This window comes from Chlorocebus sabaeus, chromosome 10 (assembly GCF_047675955.1).
Source record: "Chlorocebus sabaeus isolate Y175 chromosome 10, mChlSab1.0.hap1, whole genome shotgun sequence".
NCBI classification, from domain to species: domain Eukaryota; kingdom Metazoa; phylum Chordata; class Mammalia; order Primates; family Cercopithecidae; genus Chlorocebus; species Chlorocebus sabaeus.
The window spans coordinates 119,030,687-119,056,171 of record NC_132913.1 but is presented as its reverse complement, the minus strand read 5'-3'; the positions used below and the strand labels follow the sequence as shown (position 1 = coordinate 119,056,171).

Genomic DNA, 25,485 nt, shown 5'->3' with positions numbered 1-25,485 from the left:
GGATTAAACTCCCTGGATCCTCCTAATAGGGAAACAGCCTCAGAAAGGTTACCTCGCTGAACGTCACACAGCCTGGAACTGGGGATGCTGGATTCGAATCCAGGCAGTTGCTTCTAGAGCGCTTGCTCTTGAAGACCCTGCAATACCAGGCATTGTGCCCATTTTACAGATGCCCAAATGAGTACCTCATCTAGCATCATTGCTTGAAAGGGGAGACACCCAAGATCTGTCATTTATTCAAAGGTTCCAATAGATCCTGAAATTTAAAATCAAAACCCCACGTGTTTTTTTTTTAATGTAGATTTTTACTTTTTGTTTGTTTGTTAGTTTTGAGACAGGGCATTTCTCTGTTGCCCAGGCTGGAGTCCAGCAGCACGATCTCAGCTCACTGCAACCTCTGTCTCCTGGGTTCAAACGATTGTCCCACCTCAGCCTCCCAAGTAGAATTACAGGCGTGTGCTACCACACCCGGCTAATTTTTGTATTGTTAGTAGAGGTGGGGTTTCACCATATTGGCCAGGCTGGTCTTGAACTCCTGACCTCAAGTGATCCACTCGCCTTGACCTCCCAAAGTATTGGGATTACAGGTGTGAGCCACTGCACCAAGCTTATTTTCACATCTCTGACTTGTGGATGGAAGAGTTTTTTCTCTCAGTGGTGCCTAAAATAATGGTCATCTTAGTGCTAATGTCACCTTTGGCTTGATGAGTTAGGACAGAGCCAGCATTCCCTGAATGACCTTTCTGGGCATCTCTCCCCTCTGTTCCACAGACTCCTCCCTGCCTCAATTGCTCTGTCCTCCCTGGAGACCTGTACCCCCGGGATGCAAGGAGCCCCATGGCTTGCAATGGCAGTGCGGCCAGGGGGCACTTTGACCCTGAGGACTTGAACCTGACCGATGAAGCACTGAGATTCAAGTACCTGGGGCCCCGGCAGACACAGCTGTTCATGCCCATCTGTGCCACGTACCTGCTGATCTTCACGGTGGGCGCTGTGGGCAATGGGCTGACCTGTCTGGTCATCCTGCGCCACAAGGCCATGCGCACGCCCACCAACTACTACCTCTTCAGCCTGGCCGTGTCAGACCTGCTGGTGCTGCTGGTGGGCCTGCCCCTGGAGCTCTATGAGATGTGGCACAACTACCCCTTCCTGCTGGGTGCTGGTGGCTGCTATTTCCGCACACTGCTGTTCGAGATGGTCTGCCTCGCCTCAGTGCTCAACGTCACTGCCCTGAGCGTGGAACGCTATGTGGCCGTGGTGCACCCGCTCCAGGCCAGGTCCATGGTGACACAGGCCCACGTGCGCCGAGTGCTTGGGGCCGTCTGGGGTCTTGCCATCCTCTGCTCCCTGCCCAACACCAGCCTGCACGGCATCCAGCAGCTGTATGTGCCCTGCCGGGGCCCAGTGCCGGACTCAGATCTTTGCACGCTGGTCCGCCCACGGGCCCTCTACAACCTGGCAGTGCAGATCACTGCGCTGCTCTTCTTCTGCCTGCCCATGGCTGTCATCAGCGTGCTCTACCTGCTCATTGGGCTGCGACTGCGGCGGGAGAGGCTACTGCTCATGCAGGAGGCTAAGGGCAGGGGCTTTGCAGCAGCCACGTCCAGAGACACCTGCAGGCTCCAGCAGCGCGATCGGGGCCGGAGACAAGTGACCAAGATGCTGTGTAAGTGTCACGGCTGGGAAGAGGGGCTGAGCCAGGTACTGGGGCTCCTGGGGTCTGGGAGAAGGGGCTGAGTATCTGGGTTTACAGGGGGCGAGGAACTCCTCTAGTCTCGTGTGTGTGTGTGTGCGTGTGCACGTGTGTGCATGTGTCTGAGTTGCACTCTTGTGTACTCTTTTAGATTACCCTACTAGAATCTTACACCAAAAATACCTATTAATGGCTAAATGTAAGACTGTGTAATTTGTGGAGTCCAGTGCAAAATGAAAATTCAAGGTCCCTTTTTCAAAAATGAGTAAGACAGCAACAATACAGCATTAAACCAAGCCCAGGACTCTGCTAAGCTTGGGGCCCTGACTCTGGAACCAAAACATAGAAAGGGCAGGGCGTGTGGTTGGGCTTCAGGATGACAGAAAATGGGATCTGGACCCTCCAGGTCTCAGGTCTTTCATCTTCTTCCTTTTTTTTTTTTTTTTTTTTTTTGAGACAGGGTCTCGCTCTGCAACCCAGGCTGGAGTACAGTGGTGTGACCACGGCTCACTGCAGCCTCAACCTCCCAGGCTCAAGCGATCCTCCTACCTCACTCAGCCTAAGTAGCTGGGGCTACAGGCATGTGCCACCATGCCCAGCTAATTTTTTCATTTTTGTAGAGACGGGGTCTCACTATGTTGCCAAAGCGGGTCTTAAACTCCTGGGCTCAAGTGATCCTCCCACCTCAGCCTCCCAAAGTGCTGGGATTACAGGCATAAGCCATTGCGCCCAGCTCTTCTTGGTTATTAACGTGTCTTGGCCTTGTTCTTCTCGGCAGCAGCCTGCAAGGCATGGCCACCGGCACGTTGTCTTCTTTCCTGAGGAACTGCCCTCTTCCCTTAGAGATGAGTGAAAAGTCCCAAGAAGGATTCTGATGGGTGGGGCCTAGGTCATGCCCCACCTCCTGAGCCAGAGTGGCAGGATGCCAAGGTGCACAGCCCCCAGTGGAACTACACAGTGGGATCTGGGGGAGCAAAGTCCCCCAAAGAAGGGGAGGAGGGTGTTGGAGAGGCCAGGTGCCGAATTTCCCCCATGCCATGTGTGCGGTTCCCTGGGAACCACAGGAGTGACCATTTATCTAAGGAGCCCTAGCCCGCGGCGAGTCTGTAAAGGCCAGGCTCAAGGCATAGGGGATCAGGCTGGAGATGTGCAGACTAGGGGAGGCCAATGTACTGGGATGAGGCTCTGGATCTCTGTGGCCTGGACCTGGCTCTTTTTCAAAAGCTGTGGCCCTGGGGAAGCAAGGCAGACCGATGCTAAGCCGATCAAAGACCCGCCCCATCCACCTACCTGCATCCCAGCTCAGCCCCACCTCAGCAGAGCCTGAATCAGGCCAGTGGGGTGAGCCAGGTCAGCAGAGGGCCGCTGAGACTTTGGACAGAGCCAGCTAACTGGGGGCCGCCCCATCCCCAGAGTGACTCGCTCCTCTCGCCCCTCAGGCACCGTCCCAGAGCCCAGTCTTTGTGCAGCTCCTGAGGTGGGGCTGACCCCAGAGCTGTGTGCAGGCCTCCCAGCTCTGCACTGTGGAACCGTGCTCAGGACCAGCTGCCCGCTGCCACCCTGCCTCCTGCCTGCTACCCCATCCCCTCCCTGAAAACATGGGTGGGCAGAGTCTGCAGTAGGTGCTCAGCTTGGATGGCTCACCCCTGGAAGGTGGGCTTCCTGCTTGCTGGCCTTCTCTCTTCCTTCCCTCCCTCCCTTGTGCACTGTCCAGTGGCCCTCTGTGCACCAGGCCAGGTGCCAGGGAGGTTGTGAGCAACGTCCTTTTTGAAATCTGGAATTATGAGGAAAACCATGCTAGGGTATGATAGGGAAGACACTGCCCAGGAAAGCTAGTGAGTTGCAGCAGCAAACCCAAGAAACAAGAAACAAAAATCATGGCTGGCCCTGAGGCAGAAACCCAAGGAAGGGCATAGTTGGGTAAGAACAGGCAGCAGGGATTTGGGGAGAAAGAGTGAAGGTTTGGCCAAACGGTCCTACCTTTTGTTAGGGAGGGGGTGGGCAAGGGCCTGGCAAGTAAGAGGGGGGCAAGTTAGTGCAGGGTGAGACATTCAGATGGGCCTTGGGGAGCTGAGGGCTGGAGTTGAAAAGGCCAGGGGCCAAGGCAGGCAGTGTGTGTGTGTGTGTGTGTCTGTGTGTGCATGCATGTATGTGTCTCATGTGTCTCACTCTCCCTGGTCCCATGACCTCCGGTCTGCTGCTCTCTGAGCACCCATTCTTCTTCTTTTCTGTACTTATGCATCAGCAAGCACAGTCCCCAAGTGGGCATCCAGAGTGGCCCTAGCCCCACAGCCGGTAGCACCCCAGTAGCTCACCCAATTTCATACTCCAGGGTGAGAATCTGATTGGGCCGGCTGGGCTCAGGTGTCCATGCCTGGTCCAGTCGGCTGTGACCAGAGGCAGGGACATGCCCCACTGCCTACAGTCAGTGACTGTGGTGAAGGCAGCCTCTCTGAGAGGCATGGCCAGAACAGGCAAATTTCCAGAAACTTCCACCTGGGTGATAGGTGAGGGTGGCCTGTGGGATAGGAGAGGATGTGAGAATGGGTGACCCAAACTGAAGCCCGGGAAGGCAGCTGAGGGGCTCCGGCGGGCACTCTGCCTCCCTTGTCTGTCCCTGCAGTTGTCCTGGTTGTGGTGTTTGGCATCTGCTGGGCCCCGTTCCACACCGACCGCGTCATGTGGAGCATCGTGTCACAGTGGACAGACGGCCTGCGCCTGGCCTTTCAGCATGTGCATGTCATCTCTGGCATCTTCTTCTACCTCGGCTCGGCGGCCAACCCCGTGCTCTACAGCCTCATGTCCAGCCGCTTCCGAGAGAGCTTCCAGGAGGCCCTGTGCCTCGGGGCCCACTGCCACCGCCTCAGACCCCGCCACAGCTCCCACAGCCTCAGCAGGGTGACCACAGGCAGCACCCTGTGTGATGTGGGCTCCCCAGGCAGCAGGGTCCACCCCCTGGCTGGGGACGATGGCCCAGAGGGGCAGCAAGAGACTGATCCATCCTGAGTGGAGCCTCAAAAGTGGCTTCACCTGGAGGGGCCAGAGGGTCACCTGGAGCTGGGGAGACACATCTGCCTTCCTCTGCAGGGATGCCTTCACGTACTGTCCCTGGTTCAGCCTAGAAATTCTGACCAGCACCTCAGTTTCCCTCCAAGGGAAATAGCAGGAGGAAGGATCCCTGATTGCTGAGAACTCACACTGACCAGATGCCACACCGTGCGCTTCTTATCCCTCCACTGCCACTCCCCCAGTTCAAGTCCTTCCCCTGCAGAAATGTCACGGTTAGCTGGAGCTCAGCAGTCCTCTCTCTGGGGACTCCCTGCCAGTTTCTGAAACGGTCCCACTGGGTCCTTGCTGTCCTTCCCAGTTCCTGTTCAGGTTCTGGCAGGCGCCCAGGGATCCAGGGGACCTGGTTCCAGTCTCAGCCCTGCTGTCACCACCTTGTCATGTGCCATCAAACATATCAGTCTACTTTTCTTTTTTTTTTGAGATGGAGTCTCACTCTGTCGCCCAGGCTAGAGTGCAGTGGCGCGATTTTGGCTCACTGCAACCTCCGCCTCCCGGGTTCAAGCGATTCTCCTGCCTCAGCCTCCGGAGTAGCTGGGACTACAGGCAAGCCCCAGCACTCCCAGCTAATTTTTTTTTAATTTTTAGTAGAGACAGGGTTTTACCATGTTGGCCAGGCTGGTCTCAAACTCTTGACCTCAGGTGATCCGCCCACCTCGGCCTCCCAAAATCCTGGGATTACAGGCCTGAGCCACTGCACCTGGCCAATCAGTCCACCTTTCTAGGCCTCAGTTCCTTGCCTGAAAAATGAAAGAGGTGCTGGCTTTCCACAGTGTCGTGTTTTGGCACTTTAGCTGTGGTTTTCTTTCTCTGTGTGTGTAAGCCATCGCTTGTAATGAAACCAACAATACCCTCAGATTGACTGCATCTTTATCAACCCCAAGCCCTACTTCCTCCCTGACCTCCACATGCCCTCCCCAACCTCTCCCAGCACAAGTGGGGCAGAGCCAGCATGGATGCTGACCCCACCACCACAGCCCACCTCCGTCCTCACGTACGTGCAGACTGGCTTGGGGGTCCAGTGAGCAGAGTATTGGACTTGGCTGGCCAGTGGGTCTCTGAGAGCAAGAGACATGGCAAACCAAGGGCAAGGAGCGACCCTGTGGAGGGTTCTGCCGAACTCAATGCAGTGAGAAGAGGGACAGGGGAGGTACAGGGACAAGTAATCCTTGAAACTGAGACCCATCCCGAATCCCTGCAGGCCAAGTCAGTGCTCAGCCAGGACTCAGTTCATGGAGGAAGCTTGTCCTGCTGCAGTCCCTGAGTCTTGTCCTCCTGAGAGGAAGCCCTGGCTTCCATGGCTGGGAGCTGGAGGATGACCTGGGGTCTATCTGTCTGGGTTCTCCCTGCAGACAGCTTCCTAGCTCATGCCCCTTGCTTGTGCTCCCTGCCGAGAAAGTGGAAGACGTGGTACAGGGTTGCAGATAATGTTTAGTTTTAATAATTCATTTATAAAAATAATAAATGCTCATCATAGAAAATTTGGAAAGTGCAAATAAGCAAAAATGAAAACATTTTAAAAAATGTAAAACCTCCCTAGTCAGGGGCTGGGGGAAGGGGAAGTGATGAGTTGTTTAATGGGTGCAGAGTTTCAGTTTTGCAAAATGAAAAAGTTATGGAGATCAGTTGTGCAACAATGTGAAAATACTTACCAATACTGAACTATACACTGAAATGGTTAAGATGGTACATTTTATGTTATGTGTATTTTGCCACAATTTTTGTAAGAAGAGGATTAAATCTAAAGGAAAGAAAAAATTAAAACCACCCATAACTTTACTCTGAAGCAGTAACAGTGGCATGTTTCCTCCTAATGATGTTTCATGTGGTTGTTTTATTTTATATACGTAATATATATACACAATTTTGTATCTGGACTTTTGTCCAGTGGATGTTCTATCCAAGCTCACGCTTGCACTCATTTGACTCATGGGCTCCACTCTGATAGGGCTTGGCCAGCTCCAGGGGAGTGAGACTCGCACAAACCATCTGGGTGAATTCCCAGATGCTGGCCAGGAAGGCCTGGATGCCCCCTGCCTACTAAATCCCTGGCTTGGGGGAGGAAGAGCCGTCCTGCCTGCCAGTCCTGCCCAGTGGACAAGTTCTGGGAGAAGCATAGGGGCTCCCAGAGAGCAACAAAAGCTGGGGGTGGGAAATGGGGGACACTGAGGACAATGGGAGACAATGGGAGAAGTGGGGACCTCGTGGAGGCCAGAGAGTGGATGAGGGAGCTGAGGGGAGGCTGGTTGAGGGAGGTGGTTTCCTCAGTGGGCCCTGAGCCTGCCCTAACTGAATGCACACAGTCAAGCCCTGAGTGGGGACAGCTCCTAAGAAGTGGGCCTTGGAGGAGGGTGGGGGACAGGGGAGGGGAGTGACTGCAGGGACGGGGATTCTGTGGAGAAAGGAGCCTGTGAAAAGCTGTGCAGAGCCGTGAGCACCTAAGCGGTGCCCCTGAGCTCCAGGGAAGTAGCCTTGGGGTGGGAGGGGAGATGCTGGATCCCAAACTGCAGGCTGGACCCTCAAGTTGTTTCCCAAGACCAGTTCTGGATTCCCAGAGGCCTGCTTCAGCCACAGTCAGAGGCGCCTCATGCTCGAGGCCCCCTGGACAGCACTATGAAGGGCCTCCATGTGCAGGCAGGAGGGCGGGTGGGCAGTGGGGTTGTTAGAAGGGTGCCCCTCTGGGCTGGGCGTGGTGGTTCACGCCTGTAATCCCAGCTCTTTGGGAAGCTGAGGCAGGTGGATCACTTGAGCTCAGGAGTTCGAGACCAGTCTAGGCAACATGGTGAAACCCGTCTCTACAATACAAAAAATAAAAAAAAAAAGTAGCCAGGTGTGGTGGCACACACCTGTGGTCCCAGCTACTTGCGAGGCTGAGGTGGGAAAATCACCTGAGCCCAGGAGGTCGAAGCTGCAGTAAGCCAAAACTGTGCCACTGTACTCCAGCCTGGGCAAACTGGAGTGAGGCCTTGTCTCAAAAAAAAAAAAAAAAAAAAAAGAAGAAGGGTGCTTCTTTGTGAACACCATGTATGTCTCCGCAGCACGTCAGCAACAAGTCCTGTTTGTCAGTCGCTGGTTCCCATGGAAAACAAGAAGAGCAGCTCTGAACTCAGCCCTTGAGAAACAGGGATGGCAACGGAAAGCGCAGAAGCAAGACCTGGCAAAGGCACTGGTCCCTGCCTGTCAAGTACCTGGCAACAGCGACAGCCGGAAGTAGCACCCCCTGCAGCCCTCTTAGGTTGTGCTGCTTGCTGTTCCCCACCGGTCACGCTGCAGCTGCCTTCTCCTGGGACCCCAGTGCTACTCCCAGGCCAGGAGGCCTCCATGCTTCTCAAAGTGTCTAGCTCATCTGGGGCTCGAGTCACCTCCCCTTCGGACTGCGGTCACATCCCTCCTCCTCCTGCGGAGTTTAGGCCCTTTCTACTTCTCCTCTTCTCCAGCCCCACTGCTTTCCCAGGGGATGTCAGAGTCCATGGGTGACCCCACTGCCGCCCTGGGTGCCAGCTGGTGGTTCCTGCAGCTCTGGAGGCCCCACCCCAGTCTCCTAGCCCCTTGGTCACATCCTCACTCCTAGCGCCTCCAGGAGCTTTCCCATTTCAGAAAGTGTGAGCTCTTGACCGCTACTGCCTCCATCCTGCTCTCTGTTCCGATGACACATTTATTGTTTCATTTTTGTTTGAGATAGGGTCTTGCTTTGTCACCCAGACAGGAGTGCAGTGGCACAAACATGACTCACCACAGCGTCAACCTCCTGGCCTCAAGCAATCCTCCTACCTCAGCCTCTCAAGTAGGACCGCAGATACACATCACCATGCCTGATTGTTTTCTCTTGTGTTGTAGAGACACCGTCTCGCCATGTTGCCCAGGCTGGTTTGAAACTCCTGGGCTCAAGCAATCCGCCCACCCTTGGCCTCTTAAAGTTCTGGGATTACAGGCACGAGCCTGCATCCGGCCATATGTATTCTTTAACCTCATCTAGACTTCCAGGTTCTACACTGCTTTCTCCCAATCCATCAGGCTCCTGAGCTTCACCTCTTTTCTGACCCCACCATCAGTTATATCTACCCTACTCTGCCAGCGATCCTGAGGGTGAGTATACTGGAATAATTCTTCCCTTCTCAGAAAAAGGCTTAATTTCCTTGAAAATGGAAAGTCCAAGATTAGTCTCATCAACAAATAAAGCCGCATATGCCTACCCTTCCTTCTGTTAGGTATCTACTCAGCAAAGGTAAAGTGTGCAGCACTGCATGTCTGTTCTCTTCATTACCAGATGGCATTTCCAGATCATTCCTGGCATCTGGGAGCCTATCTCATTTTTGTACGCTTCTCCAAGTCTCCCCTTTTCCCTATTTTTGTCTTCTAATGGATCCATCAGGTTCTTGTTCCAAATTTCCTTGTAGCGTGCTTGCTTCAGCAGCACATATACCAAATTTCCTTGTAGAGAGGAGTTGCCTTGTCGGGGAGAGGGGGCACACCCTAGCATTTGAACTCCTTTCTTACCGGGGGGGAATCTCTCACTGTGTGACTCAATGGAAGACCAAGCCCAGTCTCCCACTTACGGGGTGAAACAGTTCTGGACACTCTCCACTGCTGACATCTATTGGTACATGATGGACCAAGCCAGCTGGGTGACCCAGCCTGGGACCTTTATCTGGAGCAAGTGACACTAAGACACACAACAAGAGGGGCAGGCGTGTCCAGGGGCAGCAGCAGTGACAGCAGTATCCTGCCCAGTCTGTCTTGGTTTCTGCCCTTTTTCCCAGCCAGGTTTTCCTGCCTTCCTGTTGATATTTGAGCTCCTGAGAGCCTTTCAATAAATTATTTTTCTGCTGAAGTTGGCTGGAGTCATTTGCAACCAAGAACCTTAGCAGATCTATCCACTGGCTTGAAGGTTACACGTTCTGTTTGTTCTACTAGCAGTTATCTTTACAGTCTCTAAGATTAGCAAATATTATTGATTTCTTTTAAACTGCAAACTACAGTCTGTAATATTCCATAATTATTCTCATCCCCCTCCTCCTCCTGGCAGGAAAAATGAGGACAGATTTCGGAATTTGACCCTAGAAACATATGTATACTTTTATTTTATCTTATTTTACAGAGACAGGGTCTCACTACGTTGCCCAGGCTGGTCTTGAACTCCTGGGCTCAAATGATCCTCCTGCCTTGGCCTCCCAAAGTGCTGGGATTACAGGCAAGAGCCACTGTGCCTGGCTCATACTTACATTTTTCTAACGGTCTAAACCTCTTCAGCACAAAAAGAACCCCAGTGTGCTTCCACTAACACACTGAGTTAGTAAAGTGGAGTGTGGAGGTGGTAAGCAAGGACTCTGGGGTCGGGATGCCCAGCTGTGACTCCTGGTTCTGCTGCTAATCATCCTTACATGTCAGAATGACCTTAGGCCAAAGTCAGACTGGACTGAGAGGTATTGACATTACTAAAGAAAGAATGTACAATCTGCCTGCACACAAATAAGAGACTCAGAGGCAAACACTGACAGTCTGCAACATCGTTCCAAATGGTGTCCAGGTTTCTAAGTCTACAAGGTGTAGTCTGAGGATGGTGGTGACTCTCTCTAAAGTAAATGTTCTTTCTGTGGCCTCTTCAAGGCAATACCCCAACCTAACATTCAAGTTTCTGCATAAGGCAGGGCAGGAAAACTGGAGACTGGGCAGGACCAAAGGCCTGATGCCAAGGTACGGGATGATGGAGACTCAGGGAAGGCGGGACTTGGGTAAGTAATGTGCCCTAGTCAATAAGAGGAGGCCATGGGCTGGAATTAGACTGGAGAACCTGGAAGCTGCAGCCACATCCTATGGAACATCTACAAGAGTTTCTGCAATCTTTTAATCTAATATTCAAGCCCCTTTTTCAGCTCTAAGCAACATTGGCATCATTCATCCAACATTTATTGAGCATCAACCATGTGCCAGGCACTGTTCAAGGCTGAGGTGGGGTGAAGGAGAGGGCAGATAAACATGCTGGCATATAAGTGTTTTGACAGCTGGAACTCAGGCATCGAAGAGAGGCACCTGCCCCAGCCGAGGGAAGGCTTCCAGGAGGAGGTGATGTACCCAAGGCTCATAAAGTCCTGGGGAGAAACGTCTGACTGGCCCCTGAGCTTTGGCCAGGGGAGCAGTTCCACCAAAATGGAATCCTGGGGAGGAGGGGGAGAGCCTAAAGGGCATGAGGGATGTCAGGAGGCAGAATGAACATTGGACAGGCACACACAAAAGCAAAGCAACTGAGGTCCACAGTCATCACTGCGGCGTGTGGACTTCCCTGGCTACCCTTCCTGGAACTTGGATTTGGAACCTTCCCTCGAGTCTTTCTCCCTGTTCATCTCATCTCCTTTAGATGTGTTCAGGCAGGATTTCTTTTATTTGCATTTTAAGAAATTTGAAAAAAGTACAATAAAACAACCAAAAAAAAAAAAATTGCTTCCATTCCCAACACCCAAATTAACTGCTGTTAACATTCTGGCAATTTGATTCCATCATTTTCCTGCATATTACCCCCGTTCAATTTAATGAGTAGGCTGGGCATGGTGGCTTATGCCTATAATCCCAGCACTTCGGGAGGCTGAGGCAGGCGGATTGCCTGAGGTCAGGAGTTCGAGACCAGCCTGGCTGACATTGCAAAACCCTGTCTCTACTAAAAATACAAAAATTAGCCGGGCGTGGTGGCACGCGCCTGTAATCCCAACTACTTGGGAGGCTGAGACAGGAGTATCACTGGAACCCAGGAGGCAGAGGTTGCAGTAAGCTGAGATCACACCACTGCACTCCAGCCTGGGTGACAGAGCAAGACTCGGTCTCAAAAAAAAAAATTAATGAGTAACAGATTATCCCCAATCATTTGCTTTGTAAAACAACATTGCTGGCCGGGCATGGTGGCTCATGCCTGCAATCCCAGCATTTTGGGAGGCCAAGGCAGGTGGATCACCTGGGGTCAGGAGTTCAAGACCAGCCTGGCCAACATGGTGAACTCCCATCTCTACTAAAAATACAAAAAATCAGCTGGGCGTGGTGGCAGGTGCCTGTAATCCCAGTTACTCAGGAGGCTGAAGCAAGAGAATCGCTTGAACCTGGGAGGCGGAGGTTACTGTGGGCCGAGATAGTGCCATTGCACTCCAGCCTGGGCAACAAGAGGGAAACTCCATCTCAAACAAACAAACAAACAAAAACACTGCCTAAAACCATCCATTGGAAGGTTGATGGTCATCCTGGATGGATCAAGCTGGCAACACTCAAACGGTCTGATCAATTTTCACACCACTGACTGTGGAACCAGATCTGCAGCAGTTAAGTGCCCCCTAGAGGGACATTATAGAAGTACACAGCACCAAAAAGAATTCTTGCAAAACAGCTGAACCTGAATCTAACCAAGCTTCTAGTTTACAAAAACACTGATGAAGGAATATGGGAAAAAACCACAAGGTGTCAACCAAGTCCAGATTAGAGACAATTCTATAGGACAACTAACAGTTTCTTCAACAAATAAAAGGCAATTTTAAAGGGGAGGTTCTCTCTTACAGATTTTTAAAAGATTTATTGGCCAGGCGTGGTGGCTCATGCCTGTAATCCTAGCACTTTGGGAGGCTCACTTGGGCCCAGGAGTTCAAGACCAGCCTAGGCAACAGAAGGCAATCTCTTCTCCACAAAAATAAAAAATAAATTAGCCAGGTGTGGTGGTGCCCCAGCTACTTGGGAGGCTGAGGTGGGAGGACTACTTGAGTCTAGGAGGTTGAAGTGAGCCAAGATTGTGCCACTGCACAGCCTGGTGACAGAGGGAGACTCCATCTCAATTTTTTTTTTTTAAAGAGACATATCAACTAAATGTAATGTGTGTGTGTGTGTGTGTGTGTGTGTATATATATATATATATATATATATTAATCCAAAATGTGTTTATTGAGATGGTTTCCCACTCATCCTGAAGGAACATCCTTCTGTAAGCCTTGCTTTTCCTCCTGTAGGCTGGCAGAGGACAGTGGAGCAGCCAACACACAAAACTACCATTTGTGCACGGCTAAGGACCGTGGTGATTCTACAGCATCCTGGGCATTTCACATCCATGAAGTAGGAACTGGGGCTCTGCCCCAGGCATTTCTTCTGTGTTTCCTCTTCTCCTCTTCTGGGGAGGGATGAAGGAGATCCTTTGTGAGAGGCATGTGGGTAGTTCATCACCACCGGAAAGCAATGTGTAGATATTTTAAAATCCTAATTCAAAACAAACCAACAATTAAAAGACACTTTTTATTTTTGTTTTTTAGAGACAGGGTCTCACTTTGTCACCTAGGTTGGAGCACGGTGGTGGGATCACTGTAGCCTCAAACTCCTGATGGACTCAAGTGATCCTCCTGTCTCAGCCTCCTGTGTAGCTGGGACTACTGGCACACACCACCACACCCAGCGAATTTTTTTTTTTTTTTTTGGTAGAAATGAGATCTCGCTTCAAGCAGGAGGATCGCTTGACCCCAGGAGTTCAACACTAGGCTGGGCAACATGGCAAAAGTCCATCTCTATCTACAGAAACACCACCACCCCCCAAGAAAACCCCCAAAATTAACCAGTGCATGCCTGTGGTCCCAGCTACTCGGGAGGCTGAGGCGGGAGGACTGCTTGAGCCTGGGAGGTCAAGGCTGCAGTGAGCCATGACGGCACCACTGCACTCCACCCTGGGTGAGAGCAAGATCTTGTCTCAAACAACAACAAAACCCCCCAAAGTTTGCAATGAAGATTCACGTATATGTCTCTCCAGCAGTCTGAATGCTCTCTAGGTTAGATACATGCAAGTGGATTTGCTAAAGGAAGGAATGAGTATTTTTACCTTTACTAAAACTGCCAAACTTCTCTCCAAGTGTTTGTAACAATTTGCTGTTTCACCAGTTTCTCCACAATCCCAAAACACTCGTAATTTCTGTCACTCTGACAGACAAAATATAGTATCTTATTAAGTTGCATTTCCCTAATGGTTGTATAGTTGAGCATGTCTTCATATCTTTGCCACTGAAATTTCTCCTGAAAATGGCTTTTCATATCCTTCAGTCTTTTTTTTCTTGATTCGTATTTCATTCATATTACAATATTAAATTTGTGTTGTATATGTTACAAATATTTCTAATTTGTTGTGTTTTAAATTTGTTTACAGAAAACTCCTGCAAGTTGTAAATTGTAACGTGGTCAAATCTGTTACCATTTCATTGGTAGGGGAAGAAACATTTTCCTCACCCGTCTTAAGGGTTATGGCTGACACCCCCATAACAAGATTATTGAGAGAAAGGCATAACAAATTTAAAGTCTTATGTGACATAGGAACCTTCAGAAACGAAGACCCGATGACCTAAAGAAAACTGTTTTTATGCTAAGTCTGATGAAAGAAGTAGATAGTTGTGCAGAAACATGATTGGACAAAAGGAGCATCATCTAATGGTCATACATAGGGGTGGGAGGAGACTTCGGCATGCCCATTTGTTCAGATTCTTTCTTGCGTCTCTGCATGACACTTCTCCGCCCCAGGTATGCGGCAAGACTCCTCTGGAATGAGTGTCTTACGACCTACTTCACATGAGGTAGGCCAGTGAATTCTTTTATGACCCTGGTTTATGGGAGAAAGGCAGGAGCAGATCGCAGAGACCTTTCTTCTGTGGTTTTCTCAACCGCCAAGGTGCCATATTTTGGCACATTTATGGATTTTGCTTGTGTCTTATCCTGTCCTTGTTACTGATTTTAATAATACTTCCTGGCAGGGTGCGGTGATTCAATTTGCTAATACTTCATTTGAACCTTGCCTCTGCTCATAAATGAAATGGGCTTTTGCCTTTTCTTCAGTTGTTCTTGATCAGATATATATAATATTTTCTTAAAGTATTTGGGCTAATCTCATAAAGTAAGCTAGGTAACAAGAGTTTAGTGAGGTACCAAATCTAAAACAGGTAGGCAGATTGCTTTTTCTATTCTCATTCTTTCCCTATTTGGGTTTTTCTGAAGCTAGGATAAGGCCAGGGGCCCTTACTCAAGATCACCCTTCCCTATCCCCCAAACACACACAATATCCCCAAAGTGTCACTGTTCAAGTTCCAACGTGGGGCTAACTCCTAGGAGCTTGATCCTCCTACTGGGGCTACTGGTGTTAATGGCCATGGGGCCTTGTGAGAGCACATGTTCATGATAGTCCAACTCAAAGAAACGAGGAGAGAGTATTAAGTGATTGAGAATTACACCTTAACTACCAGGTCTTAACTTCTTTAAATGAAAAATGAAACTTACTACCATCTAAGTCACACGTGTTTTGAGACGTCCATGATAAAATTTTGAAACAGCACCCAGTACGCTGGGTGGCACGAACACGCAGCGGGGCGAGGGCCCCTACAGCAGCGACAGCCTTAACAGAGTGACCCTCAGCTGTCCTCTCAGTGCCTCCTTCCCGGCTGGAACCGGCGAGGACACTAACACAGCCCTCACTGGGCAGGACGCGGCTTGAACTGTTTAACGGCCCCAAGCGCTGGGAACCCATCCCGGCACACGCGCCCTCACTGACCCGTCGCTTGAAAGACTGCTATTCACTTTCCGACTGCCCCACCGCCAGAGGAGCGTCGGACCGCGTGACCGTCACCAACTCATCGAACTCTGGGGCGCCTCGGCCTTCTCCCGCGCCAACCTGGCGCGAAGACCATGGACACGGCGCGCACCGGAACCAGCGAACCCAAACCACTACCACCTGCGTTAGACCGCAGCCAACAGTCCGCCCCACGCGCAGGCGCAGCACGTGCATCCCCTTCCACCCCGCCTCGAGACTCCGCCCCCAGGCTCCCGTACCGCCCGCCCCTCCCAGGGTCGCGGCTCAGGATTGGTTCAGGGGTGGTGCGGGCTCTGATTGGGCGAGGCGGAGTCGCCAGGGCGCCGTCGCTCTTCTTGGCCGTCTTCCCGGCGGGTCTTGGATGTTGGGCGACGGCTGAGAGGGCGTCCCCAGCGTGTCCGCACCCGCAGCTTTCTCCGGGCTCTCCGCAGGCGTCGTGCCCGCATTCGTCACGCGTGGTGGCTCTCAGGGGCGCACCGCACAGGCCCTTGCCGGGCGCTGGGAGGGCGGGGCCCTACACCAGCGACTGCCTTAAAGGAAAACGTGTTAGGGACAAGGGCTGCCGTCGGCAGCGAGGGTTGTAGACTCATTTGTGTTCTGAATTCTGGTGGGGGTAGTGAGGGATGCTGCCCCAGTTCACAGAATTATCTGACTGGGGAGGTAAAGGTACTTGAATTGCAGGTACTGTTTTTGGCCCTGTGTCCCCTTTATTTTGGCCCAGTGTGCTTCCGTTTGAGTAGTCTGTAGTGGAACTATTTTTTTTTTTTCCTAAAAAACAGTTATTTGAAAACGCGTGATGGAGCAGCATGAAAGTAGTAGGGAGGAATTCCTGGGAATTTGCCTTTTTTTTTTTTTTTTTTTCCTTTCTTAAGGAGTTTCCACTTGTCGATTGTGGCAAAAGAAGAGGTATGGGAGACCTCACCTACAACATCAAAAATCACCTTTTCTATTTGTTTTTCTGTTCGCTGGTGTGAGTAAAATACCAAATGAAAATGAAAAGGTGAGGCCTAACATAAGTTTATTCCACATGCCAGTTTACTGTTGGAAATACTAGAGGCAAAACGTGCATGGCTTGGAATGTGTGAAGGCCCCGTGATGTGCCTAATAATAATCCTGCCCATTTTGAGCAGGAAAAAAAATCAAGGTGAACTGAAGAAAATAAGTCCCCAAAGCAGGCGAAGATGGGGAAGATGAGATATCAGAAGCTAAGGACAATAGCAGTAGAGATGAGGTAATTATATGTACAGAATTGAGCAGAGTAGCATTTATTATTAATGTCAACAATTAAAATCCATAGTAAAGCAGTTAAACTGCATTGTTTAATCTCAAAAGTTGGCTGGGCTGGATGGCTGTCGCCTGTAATCCCAGCACTCTGGGAGGCGGAGGAGGGTGGGTCACTTAAGCCCAGGAGTTTGAGACCAGCCTGGGCAATATGACGAAACCCATCTCTACTAAAAATACAGAAATTAGCCGGACGTGGTGTCTTCCACCTGCAGTCCCAGCCACTCGGGAGGCTGAGGCAGCAGAACCGCTTGAACCTGGGAGGCGGAGGTTGTAGTGAGGGCGCCACTGCACTCCAGCCTGGGAGACAGAGTCTGTCTGAAAGAAAAAAAAAAACAACACACAAACCTCAAAAGTGATATTGCTAACACTTTTCATCTAGTATTACAAGTCCACACTAAACTTGATACCAAAACCTGACCAGATCATTTTGAGAAATCACAGACCACTTTCTCTTTAATGAGCATAGATAAAAAAATTCCAGAAATATTAGCAAATTGAATATCAATGTTATGCAAAGAGTATCATAATGCCTCGTGACCAAGTGTGGGTTATTTTCGGAATGCCAAGGTGTTCTTTGTAAAGTCATATTGGTTGTCTGGAAATACTGGTTTAAAAGAAAATCTCTTCATTCTTTAAATTGATTCATTAAAATCCATTCATTTATGGCCCAGGAGGGCGGTGCTTTCCCTCAGCCCTGCCTGGCTGTTTTAAATTAAAAGAAAAGAAAAGAAGTCTATTACTTTGTGTACCTGCCAAACATGTTTTCGTATGTCTTCCTTGGACAAATATTGAAGTCTTTACTGTGTTCTTCTGAGAGCCTCTCCTTTGAAATTTGAAAATAGGTTTAAGTTGAGTCCTGAAAGAATTAAGGTGGGTTAGTGGGTACACAGCTAATGAATATGGAATGCTTCATACGTGTAGCCATTGTACAAGGGCTTTTATGCCAGGGGTCCCCAAGCCCTGGGCCACAGACTGGTACTGGTCTATGGCCTGTTATGAACCAGGCCGTACAACAGGAGGTGAGCGGTGGGCAAGTGAGGGAAGCTTCATCTGTATTTACAGCTGCCTCCCCATTGCTGGCATTACTGCCTGAGCTCCGCCTCCTATCAGATCAGCTGCAGCAATACTGTCTCATAGGAGCACAGACCCTATTGGGAACTGTGCATGTGAGGAATCTAGGTTTTACACTCCTTATGAGAATATAATGCCTGATCATTTGTCACTGTCTCCCGTCACCCCTAGATGGGACTGTCTAGTTGCAGGAAAACGAGCTCAAGGCACCCACTGATTCTACATCTATGGTGAGTTGTATAACTATTTCATTATATATTACAATGTAATAACAGAAATAAAGTGCACAATCAGTGTAATGTACTTCAATCATCCCTCTTCCCTCCCACTGGATGCATGAAAAATTGTCATCCACAAAACCAGTCCCTGGTGCCAAAAAGGTTGGGGACCACTGCTTTATACATTGTTTCATTTCATCCTCACAGTGACCAGGTTAGGTAGGCATCATTAGCTCTATTTTTTAGACAAGAAAGCGTGCTCGCTTCGGCAGCACATATACTAAAATTAGACAAGAAAGCAGATTTAGCCATGAACCAGCTTGCTCGTGTTTCCACAACTAATAAGTGATAGCCAGGGTTATACATAGGTCTGCTGAATCCAAACCCTGTATACCTTTCCCATTCATTTCTCAGTCTTCTAAGCAGCTTGATCTGAGAGGCAGATAGCATTTATTTGTTGTCCACTTTGAGCAGGTGGTTGTGTGATAGAAACTTTCTTCAACCCTCTTCAGTCTAGTTGTTTTAATTAATCAAAAGTAAAAGTGGGTTTTGGGTGCCCTTGTCACACACACTTATTAGGGATGATGGATTTGTTAATTTACTTGACTGTAGTAACCATTTTGCCATAAGTATATTAAAACATATTGTACACTTTATATACAATTTTTTAAAAAGCAAAAGTAGGGAAATCATGAAAATTATCCATCCATACCTTTTGATTTTAAGACATATTATGTATTCCTTTGGCAATATTTTGATATGGAACCAAGGCCTTATCTTCGAGTTTGCTGCTGGAGTAGCTTATCTTCCCTGCGTAAAGTACACACATAATGCATTTTCTGCAATTTAAAGTTTGTTTCTTTAAAGCAAAGGAAAATACTAACACCCTAGTAAATAAAGCAGTTTGAATACAGATTCCCACAGTTTTATGGCTTTTCCCATTCTTTTATGGTTGCTCATGCACACTTAATTTGATTGCAATTTTTTAAGCTTTATCAAGTACTTCCAAAGCATTGAAGTTTGTTTTCATTGACTCAATAACTTTTTGCATTTATTTTCTTTTATTTTTTGAGATGGAGTCTTACTCTTGTTGCGCAGGCTTGAGTGCAATGGCACAATCTTGGCTCACTGCAACCTCCAGCTCCTGAGTTCAAGTAATTCTTTTGCCTCACCCTCTCAAGTAGCTGGGATTACAGGCATGTGCCACCACACCGGCTAATTTTTTATTTTTAGTAGAGACGGGGTTTCATCATGTTGGTCAGGCTGGTCTCGAACTCGTGACCTCATGTGATCTGCCCGCATCGGCCTCCCAAAGTGTCGGGATTACAGGTGTGAGCCACTGCGCCCGGCCCTTTTTGCATTGATTGTATTGGTCTATATGATGTTTAGTTAATTCTGCAGTTGAAACTGCAAATACTATGGTCATATACAGGTTAGCAAATAACACAGCAGGTTCTTATTAAAGATACAGTTCAGCTCACAGGAATAGAGACACTCACATTAGTAGGGGTACCACACAGTGGTCCACTCATGCTTGGCATTTCGTAAGCTTTAAGTTATTATAGTAAGACCTATTTGGAATTGAGACAGTCATTTAATCCAGCCAGTTGGTTAAGTTGAGAAACATAAGATAGCATTTACTGTATCGGTTGAGTATCCCTTATCCAAAATGCTTGGGACCAGAAATGTTTTAGACTTCAGATTTTGTAGATTTTGGCATACTTGCAGATACGTAATGAGATATCTTGGGGATGGCACCCAAGTCTTAAACACAAAATTCATTTATGTTTCATATATACCTTATATACATAGCCTAAAGGTAGTTTTAGTTTTCCCTCCGGTACACTGAATAAACCGTGTTTTGCACCTGCATTTTGACACTGACCCATCATACAAAGTCAGAATTGGGGCTCTAATGACATGAATAATTGATGTATATTCTCTTGGGGCAGTAGCGTCCGTACTCGTAGAAATCTGGATGCTTCCCTGTGGAGATTCTGGTTTGTTAATGCTAAGTGAAGTCCGAGAATTTTTCTTTTTTTCTTTCTTTCTTTTTCTTTTTTTTTTTTTTTTTGAGATAAGAGTCTCACTCTGTTGCCCAGGCTGGAGTGCAGTGGTGTGATCTCAGCTCACTGCGACTCCACCTCCCGGGTTCAAGCAGTTCTCATGCCTCACCTGCTTGGGTAGCTGGGACTACAGGTGTGCACCACCATACCTGGCCAGTTTTTTAATTTTTTTTTTTAGTAAGACAGGGTTTCACCATGTTGGCCAGGCTGGTCTTGAACTCCCGGTCTCAGGTGATCTGCCCACCTTGGCCTCCCAAGTGTTGGAATTACAGACATAAGCCACCATGCCCAGCATTCTGTTTTTTTTAATTTTCTTTCTTGAGACAGAGTTTCACTCTTGTTGTCCAGGTTGGAGTGCAATGGCATGATCTCGGCTCACGGCAACCTCCGCCTCCCGGGTTCAAGCAATTTCCCTGCCTCAGCCTCCTGAGTAGATAGGATTACAGGCATGCACCACCACGCCCAGCTAATTTTGTATATTCAGTAGAGATGGGGTTTCTCCATGTTGGTCAGGCTGGTCTTGAACTCCCGACCTCAGGTGATCCACCCGCCTCCACCTCCCAAAGTGTTGGGATTACAGGCATGAGCCACCGGGCCTGGCCTTCTTTTTTTTCTTTAGACAAGCATGCCAGGTCATTCTGGTGCTGGAAGACTTTTTACTACAGTTCTCTAGGAGAAATCCATCTTAGAGAGTTGAAATAGTTGTTGATTTACATGCCTGACCCGAATCTTGCACTTAGCGACTGTGCAGTGTGACTGTAGCTTCATGAAGAGGCATCTTCATTGTTGCTGTTTCTCCTCTAGGTTCTTGTCCCTCATAAGAATTGTGGGAAGAATACTACTGCCCCAGGAAAGAAAGTAGGGGAGGAAAAGTCTCTGGCTCCTGTGTTTGCTGAGAAGTTAATATCACCAAGCAGGAAGGGAGCCAAGCTCAAGGACCATGAGAGCCACCAGGAGAATGCCGACCGGAACAGTGAATTGGACCAAGGTGAGGAAGGTAAAGAACCCTTCTGCAGGGGGTTCCTGGTGAGTGGCTGTGAGTTAGAGACAAGCTGCTGTGTGTGCCATTCTAGCATTCGGGGAGAGATTCTGTTAAAAATCCATCCTTCTGAAAAATGCCTTGGCAATCCCTGGCTGATTCTTCATGATTGGCCTCATTGAGGAGTTTCAGTGGATGTTTGACCTTTGCTGTCTGCCTGACCCTAGTCAGAGATTTTCTTTTTCTTTCTTTCTTTTTCTTTTTCTTTTTTTTGAGACAGAATCTTGCTCTGTCACCCAGGCTGGAGTGCATTGGTGTTGTCTTGGCTCACTGCAACGTCTGCCTCCTGAGTAGCTGGGATTACAGGCACGCACCACCACACTGGCTAATTTTTAAATTTTTAATAGAGATGGGGTTTGGCCATGTTGGTCAGGCCGTCTTGAACTCCTGACCTGAAGTGACCCACCCGCCTTGGCCTTCAAAGTGCTGGAATTACAGGCATGAGCTACCATGCGTAGCCCAGAAATTTTCTCTTTAAATACTATACATTGATGAGTTCTGTCTTTGTGCTTATGATCCACGCAGGTAGGTCATCTCAGATTTAACTTTCAGTGGTTTGTTTTTGTCTTGATGGAGTCTGTGTAACATTTAAAGTATTGCTACCAAAGCAGTAATTCTTACTATAGTTATTAAAATGCAAGAACCATACATTTAAAATTATTTCATAATAAAGTTAAAATGAGGCTGGGCATCGTGGCTCATACCCTGTAATCCCAGCACTTTGGGAGGCTGAAGCAGGAGAATTGCTTGAGGCCAGGAGTTCAAGACCAGCCTGGGTAACAGGGCGAGACCCTATCTCTATAAGAAATTAATAAATTAGCCAGGTATGGTGGCATATACCTGTCATCCCAGCTACTTGGTAGGCCGAGGCAAGAGGATGGATTGAGCCAGGGAGATTGAGGCTGCAGTGAGTCATAATCTCACCACTGCACTCCAGCCTGTGCAGCTTAAGTGAGACCCTATCTCAAAATAAAAAGTTAAAGTGACCGTGAATTTTTTTCTTAGATTTTTATATACAGCCGGATATAAAAGAACAATTGTTCTCTGAAAGGAGAATTTGTCATTCTTAACTAGTGTGTGTAATAGTAGTTGATTAGGTGGCTTCCCTTGTGATTCTGGGGGTGGGGGAAAAAATAAAGCTGGGACCAAAGTTAGAGAAGACCTTCCCATGAGGGTTGATGATGATGAACAGGATGGCGACAGTGGCAGTGACAAAGGCAGTGAGGAAGGGGGGCGGGAAGGGCAGATGATCTGGGTCAGCCCTGTTAAGCAGTGTGACTGACATCATGGAATGCTAGTTGTAAGTGAAGCCCATCAGAAGGGGCTGTTGTATTTCTTTGATTAATTTAAATAACTTTCTTACTAATTTAGAAATGCTTTTAAAAGTACCCTGACCAGACTCAACTCGTGAGTCTTGTGACAATTAAGTGTAGCTTAGGAATATAAAAGTTTCCAGTTTACTCATTAGTGGCCGAAGCAGATGATTACAAATGCAGTATTCTAGCTTTCACCCACAGAACCTATCAAAGAAACACCTGATAAACAAAAGAAGGAAATGGCTAATCAGAAAGATTCCCCTGGAGCCAAAAAGCAAAAATTAGAAGGTAACTTATTGGCCGTGGTTTAAAGTGCAGGAGATGCATGGAGAATGTCACGTTAGCAAAAACTTAGTCTCCATTAGCCCAAACAAGCAACAATGGGATTTGCCACAGAAGCTTGGTGTTACAATCTTCAATGGATTTTCTTTTAGTGCTACTTTATCTGAACTGAGTTTTTTTTGTTTTTTTTTTTTTAATCTTTTTGAGTAGCAGCTGAACCATGTGTAGCATTCCAGCTGTTTGTTGGAAACCTGAATTTCAACAAAACTGCTGCTGAACCAAAAGCTGGTCTCAGTTAATTTTTTGCTAACAATGATCTCGAAGTTGTTGGTGTCAGAGTTGGCTTGTCCAGGTAAGTACCAATAAACTAAGGAGGTTTTTAAGAGCTTATCAGCCCAGCACTTACTATTCCTGGAGAATTTAGGAGTTCCAGTAGCTTTATGCTACTTCATGATGGTTCATAGGCTGCTGTCTTCTCAGGTCCTTTTGTTACTGCTCTTCACCTTTTGGTGGGATTTTACCTCAGTCACTTGCAGCTCAAAGTGAATATGTAAAATCCTTCAGTGGCTCATGTTTAGTAAATCTGTTATATTAAACTTTGCTACCCCATTTTCGCAACCAAAATATTAAAATAACCCCAAGATCTTCCAAGTCTTAGAGACAGGGTCTCGCTATTTTACCCAGGCTGGTCTCAAACTCCGGGCTCAAGTGATCCTTCCACCTCAGCTTCCCAAAGTCCTGGGCTTACAGGTGTGAGCCACTGTGCCCTGCCTGTTTCTTAAAAATTCAAAAAAAAAAAAATTTTTTTTTTTTGAGACAGGCTCCCCCTGTCGCTCAGGCTAAAGTGCAGTGATACAATCTCAGCTTACTGCAGTCTCTGCCTTCCAGGTTCAAGCAGTTCTCCTGCCTCAGCCTCCCGAGTAGCTAGGATTACAGGCGCCTGCCACCACACCCGACTAATTTTTGTATTTTTAGTAGAGACGGGGTTTTGCCATGTTGGGCAGACTGGTCCTGAACTCCTGGTCTCAAGTGATCTGCCTGCCTCAGCCTCCCAGAGTGCTGGGATTACAAGTGTGAGCCACTGCACCCAGCCAAAAATAAATACATAAATAAATACATAACTTTTTTTGAAACAGGGTCTCACTCCATTGCCCAGGCTGGAGTGCAGTGGTGTGATCATGGCTCAGTGCGACCTCTGCCATCTGGGCTCACACAGTCCTCCCACCTCAGCCTCCTGAATAGCTGGGACTGCAGGCACACATCACCATGCCTTTTTTGTACACATGGGGTTTTGCCATGTGGCCCAGGCTGATCTTGAACTCCTGAGCTCAAGCGATCCTCCCACCTCAGCCTCCCAAAGTGCCGGGATTACAGGTGTGAACCACTGCGCCCAGCCAAAATTGGTAATTTCAAGCCACACTTTCTATAGCTTTTGGTTAAATTTTGTCAGTTGTTAAGCAGAAAACTAATAGAGATGTCAATAGGCAAACTCTGCACTGATTCTCAATCCTTGCTCTAGAACGTAGTTTCTTGATTTCAGCACTATTGACATTCTGGACTGGACAATTCTTTTTTTGGAGACAGGATCTGGCTCTATCACCCAGGCTGGAGTGCAATGGTGCGATCTCAGCTTACCGCAACCCCTGCCCTCCGGCTCAAGCCATCTTCCCACATCAGCCTCCCAAGTAGCTGGGACCACAGGCATGCACCACTGTGCCCAGCTAATTTTTATGTGTGTGTGTATTTTCTGTAGAGACAGGAAATATGTGTTGACCTGGCTGGTCTCAAACTCCTGAGCTCAAGCAGTCTGCCCACCTTGGCCTCGCAAAGTGCTGGGATTGCAGGCATGAACCACGCCAGGTCTGGGCTGGGCAATCTATGTTGTGGTGGCTCTCCAGTTCGTTGTGGGATGTTTAGCAACCTCCCTGGATTCTACCCTTTAGATACGAGATGCTTCCCTATTTGTAACAGCCAAAAATGTCTCTAGACATTGTCAAACTTGCTCCCTGGGTGAGAACTACTACTCCATAGTTACTTCACAGTACTGACTGCCAGTTTGTGGAGCCTTGGTTTTAAATTGTAAATTAGGCAGCTGCTTGTGACTTAGTGCTAATTTCTATTCCAACAGCTAGTGTGATTAGTTAACCAGAGGCATAGGCGCTTCATCTTACCTGGGTGTGCTTTTTCCCTTTTCTTCTACATCCCTGTAGGAGATTTGGTTATGTGAATTTTAAATCTGCTGATGATCAAGAAAAGGCCCTGGAACTAAGTGATACAAAAGTCCTTGGGTTTGAAATTAAATTTAAGAAACCAAAGAGAAAGGAAACAAAGGTATGCAAACAAGGTAATTTGTTCAAAGATATCGATGTATCTAGAAGATTCTGGGTCAGGCAGGAATATCACATTCTTTCTAATTTGATGCAACTAGTCCTCAGTTTCCGACAGGCCACCTGCCTCCGTGGCACCTTGCCCTCTGTCCTGTGCTCGAGCTGCATGGCTCACCTTTCTCTGTCATAACATTCTTTCCAGGACTCAGTCCCTGGCTACTTGAAACCCATTCATCCAGTTTCAGCTTAAATATAACTTCCTCAGATCCGAAAACTCTTTCCTTACACCCACACTAGGGTAAGTCTTCTCTACTGGACTTCCTCATTGCCCCTGTTACTTGTCCATCCTGGCACTTGTCAAAGTTTATAATTACGTGACTCTTCATTTACCAGTCCTCTCCAACAAGAACACATGCCTGAGAGCAGAGGCCAAGTTCGTGTTTTCACAGCGAGCATGTAGCACAGGCCCTAGCCCAGAGTATGTATTCAAATATTTGTTAAATAAACGAAGATGTGTGGTTGTTTCCACTTTGCAACTCTTTGA

At 48.3% G+C, this 25,485-nt stretch overlaps 1 protein-coding gene and 1 pseudogene across 1 annotated transcript; one reads left to right on the top strand and one right to left on the bottom strand.

Annotated features, from left to right (window-relative positions):
• The first annotated feature begins 647 nt into the window (after nt 1–647).
• Nucleotides 648–6,545, top strand: NMUR1 (neuromedin U receptor 1). Its single transcript, XM_038000746.2, has 2 exons — nt 648–1,666; nt 4,317–6,545. The coding sequence occupies exons 1-2, from the start codon at nt 838–840 to the stop codon at nt 4,697–4,699; spliced, it is 1,212 nt and encodes a 403-aa protein (XP_037856674.2). The 5' UTR covers nt 648–837; the 3' UTR covers nt 4,700–6,545.
• Nucleotides 6,546–10,768: 4,223 nt separating this feature from the next.
• On the bottom strand, nt 10,769–15,799 carry LOC103218057 (small ribosomal subunit protein eS27-like; annotated as a pseudogene).
• Between the last annotated feature and the right edge of the window lie 9,686 nt (nt 15,800–25,485).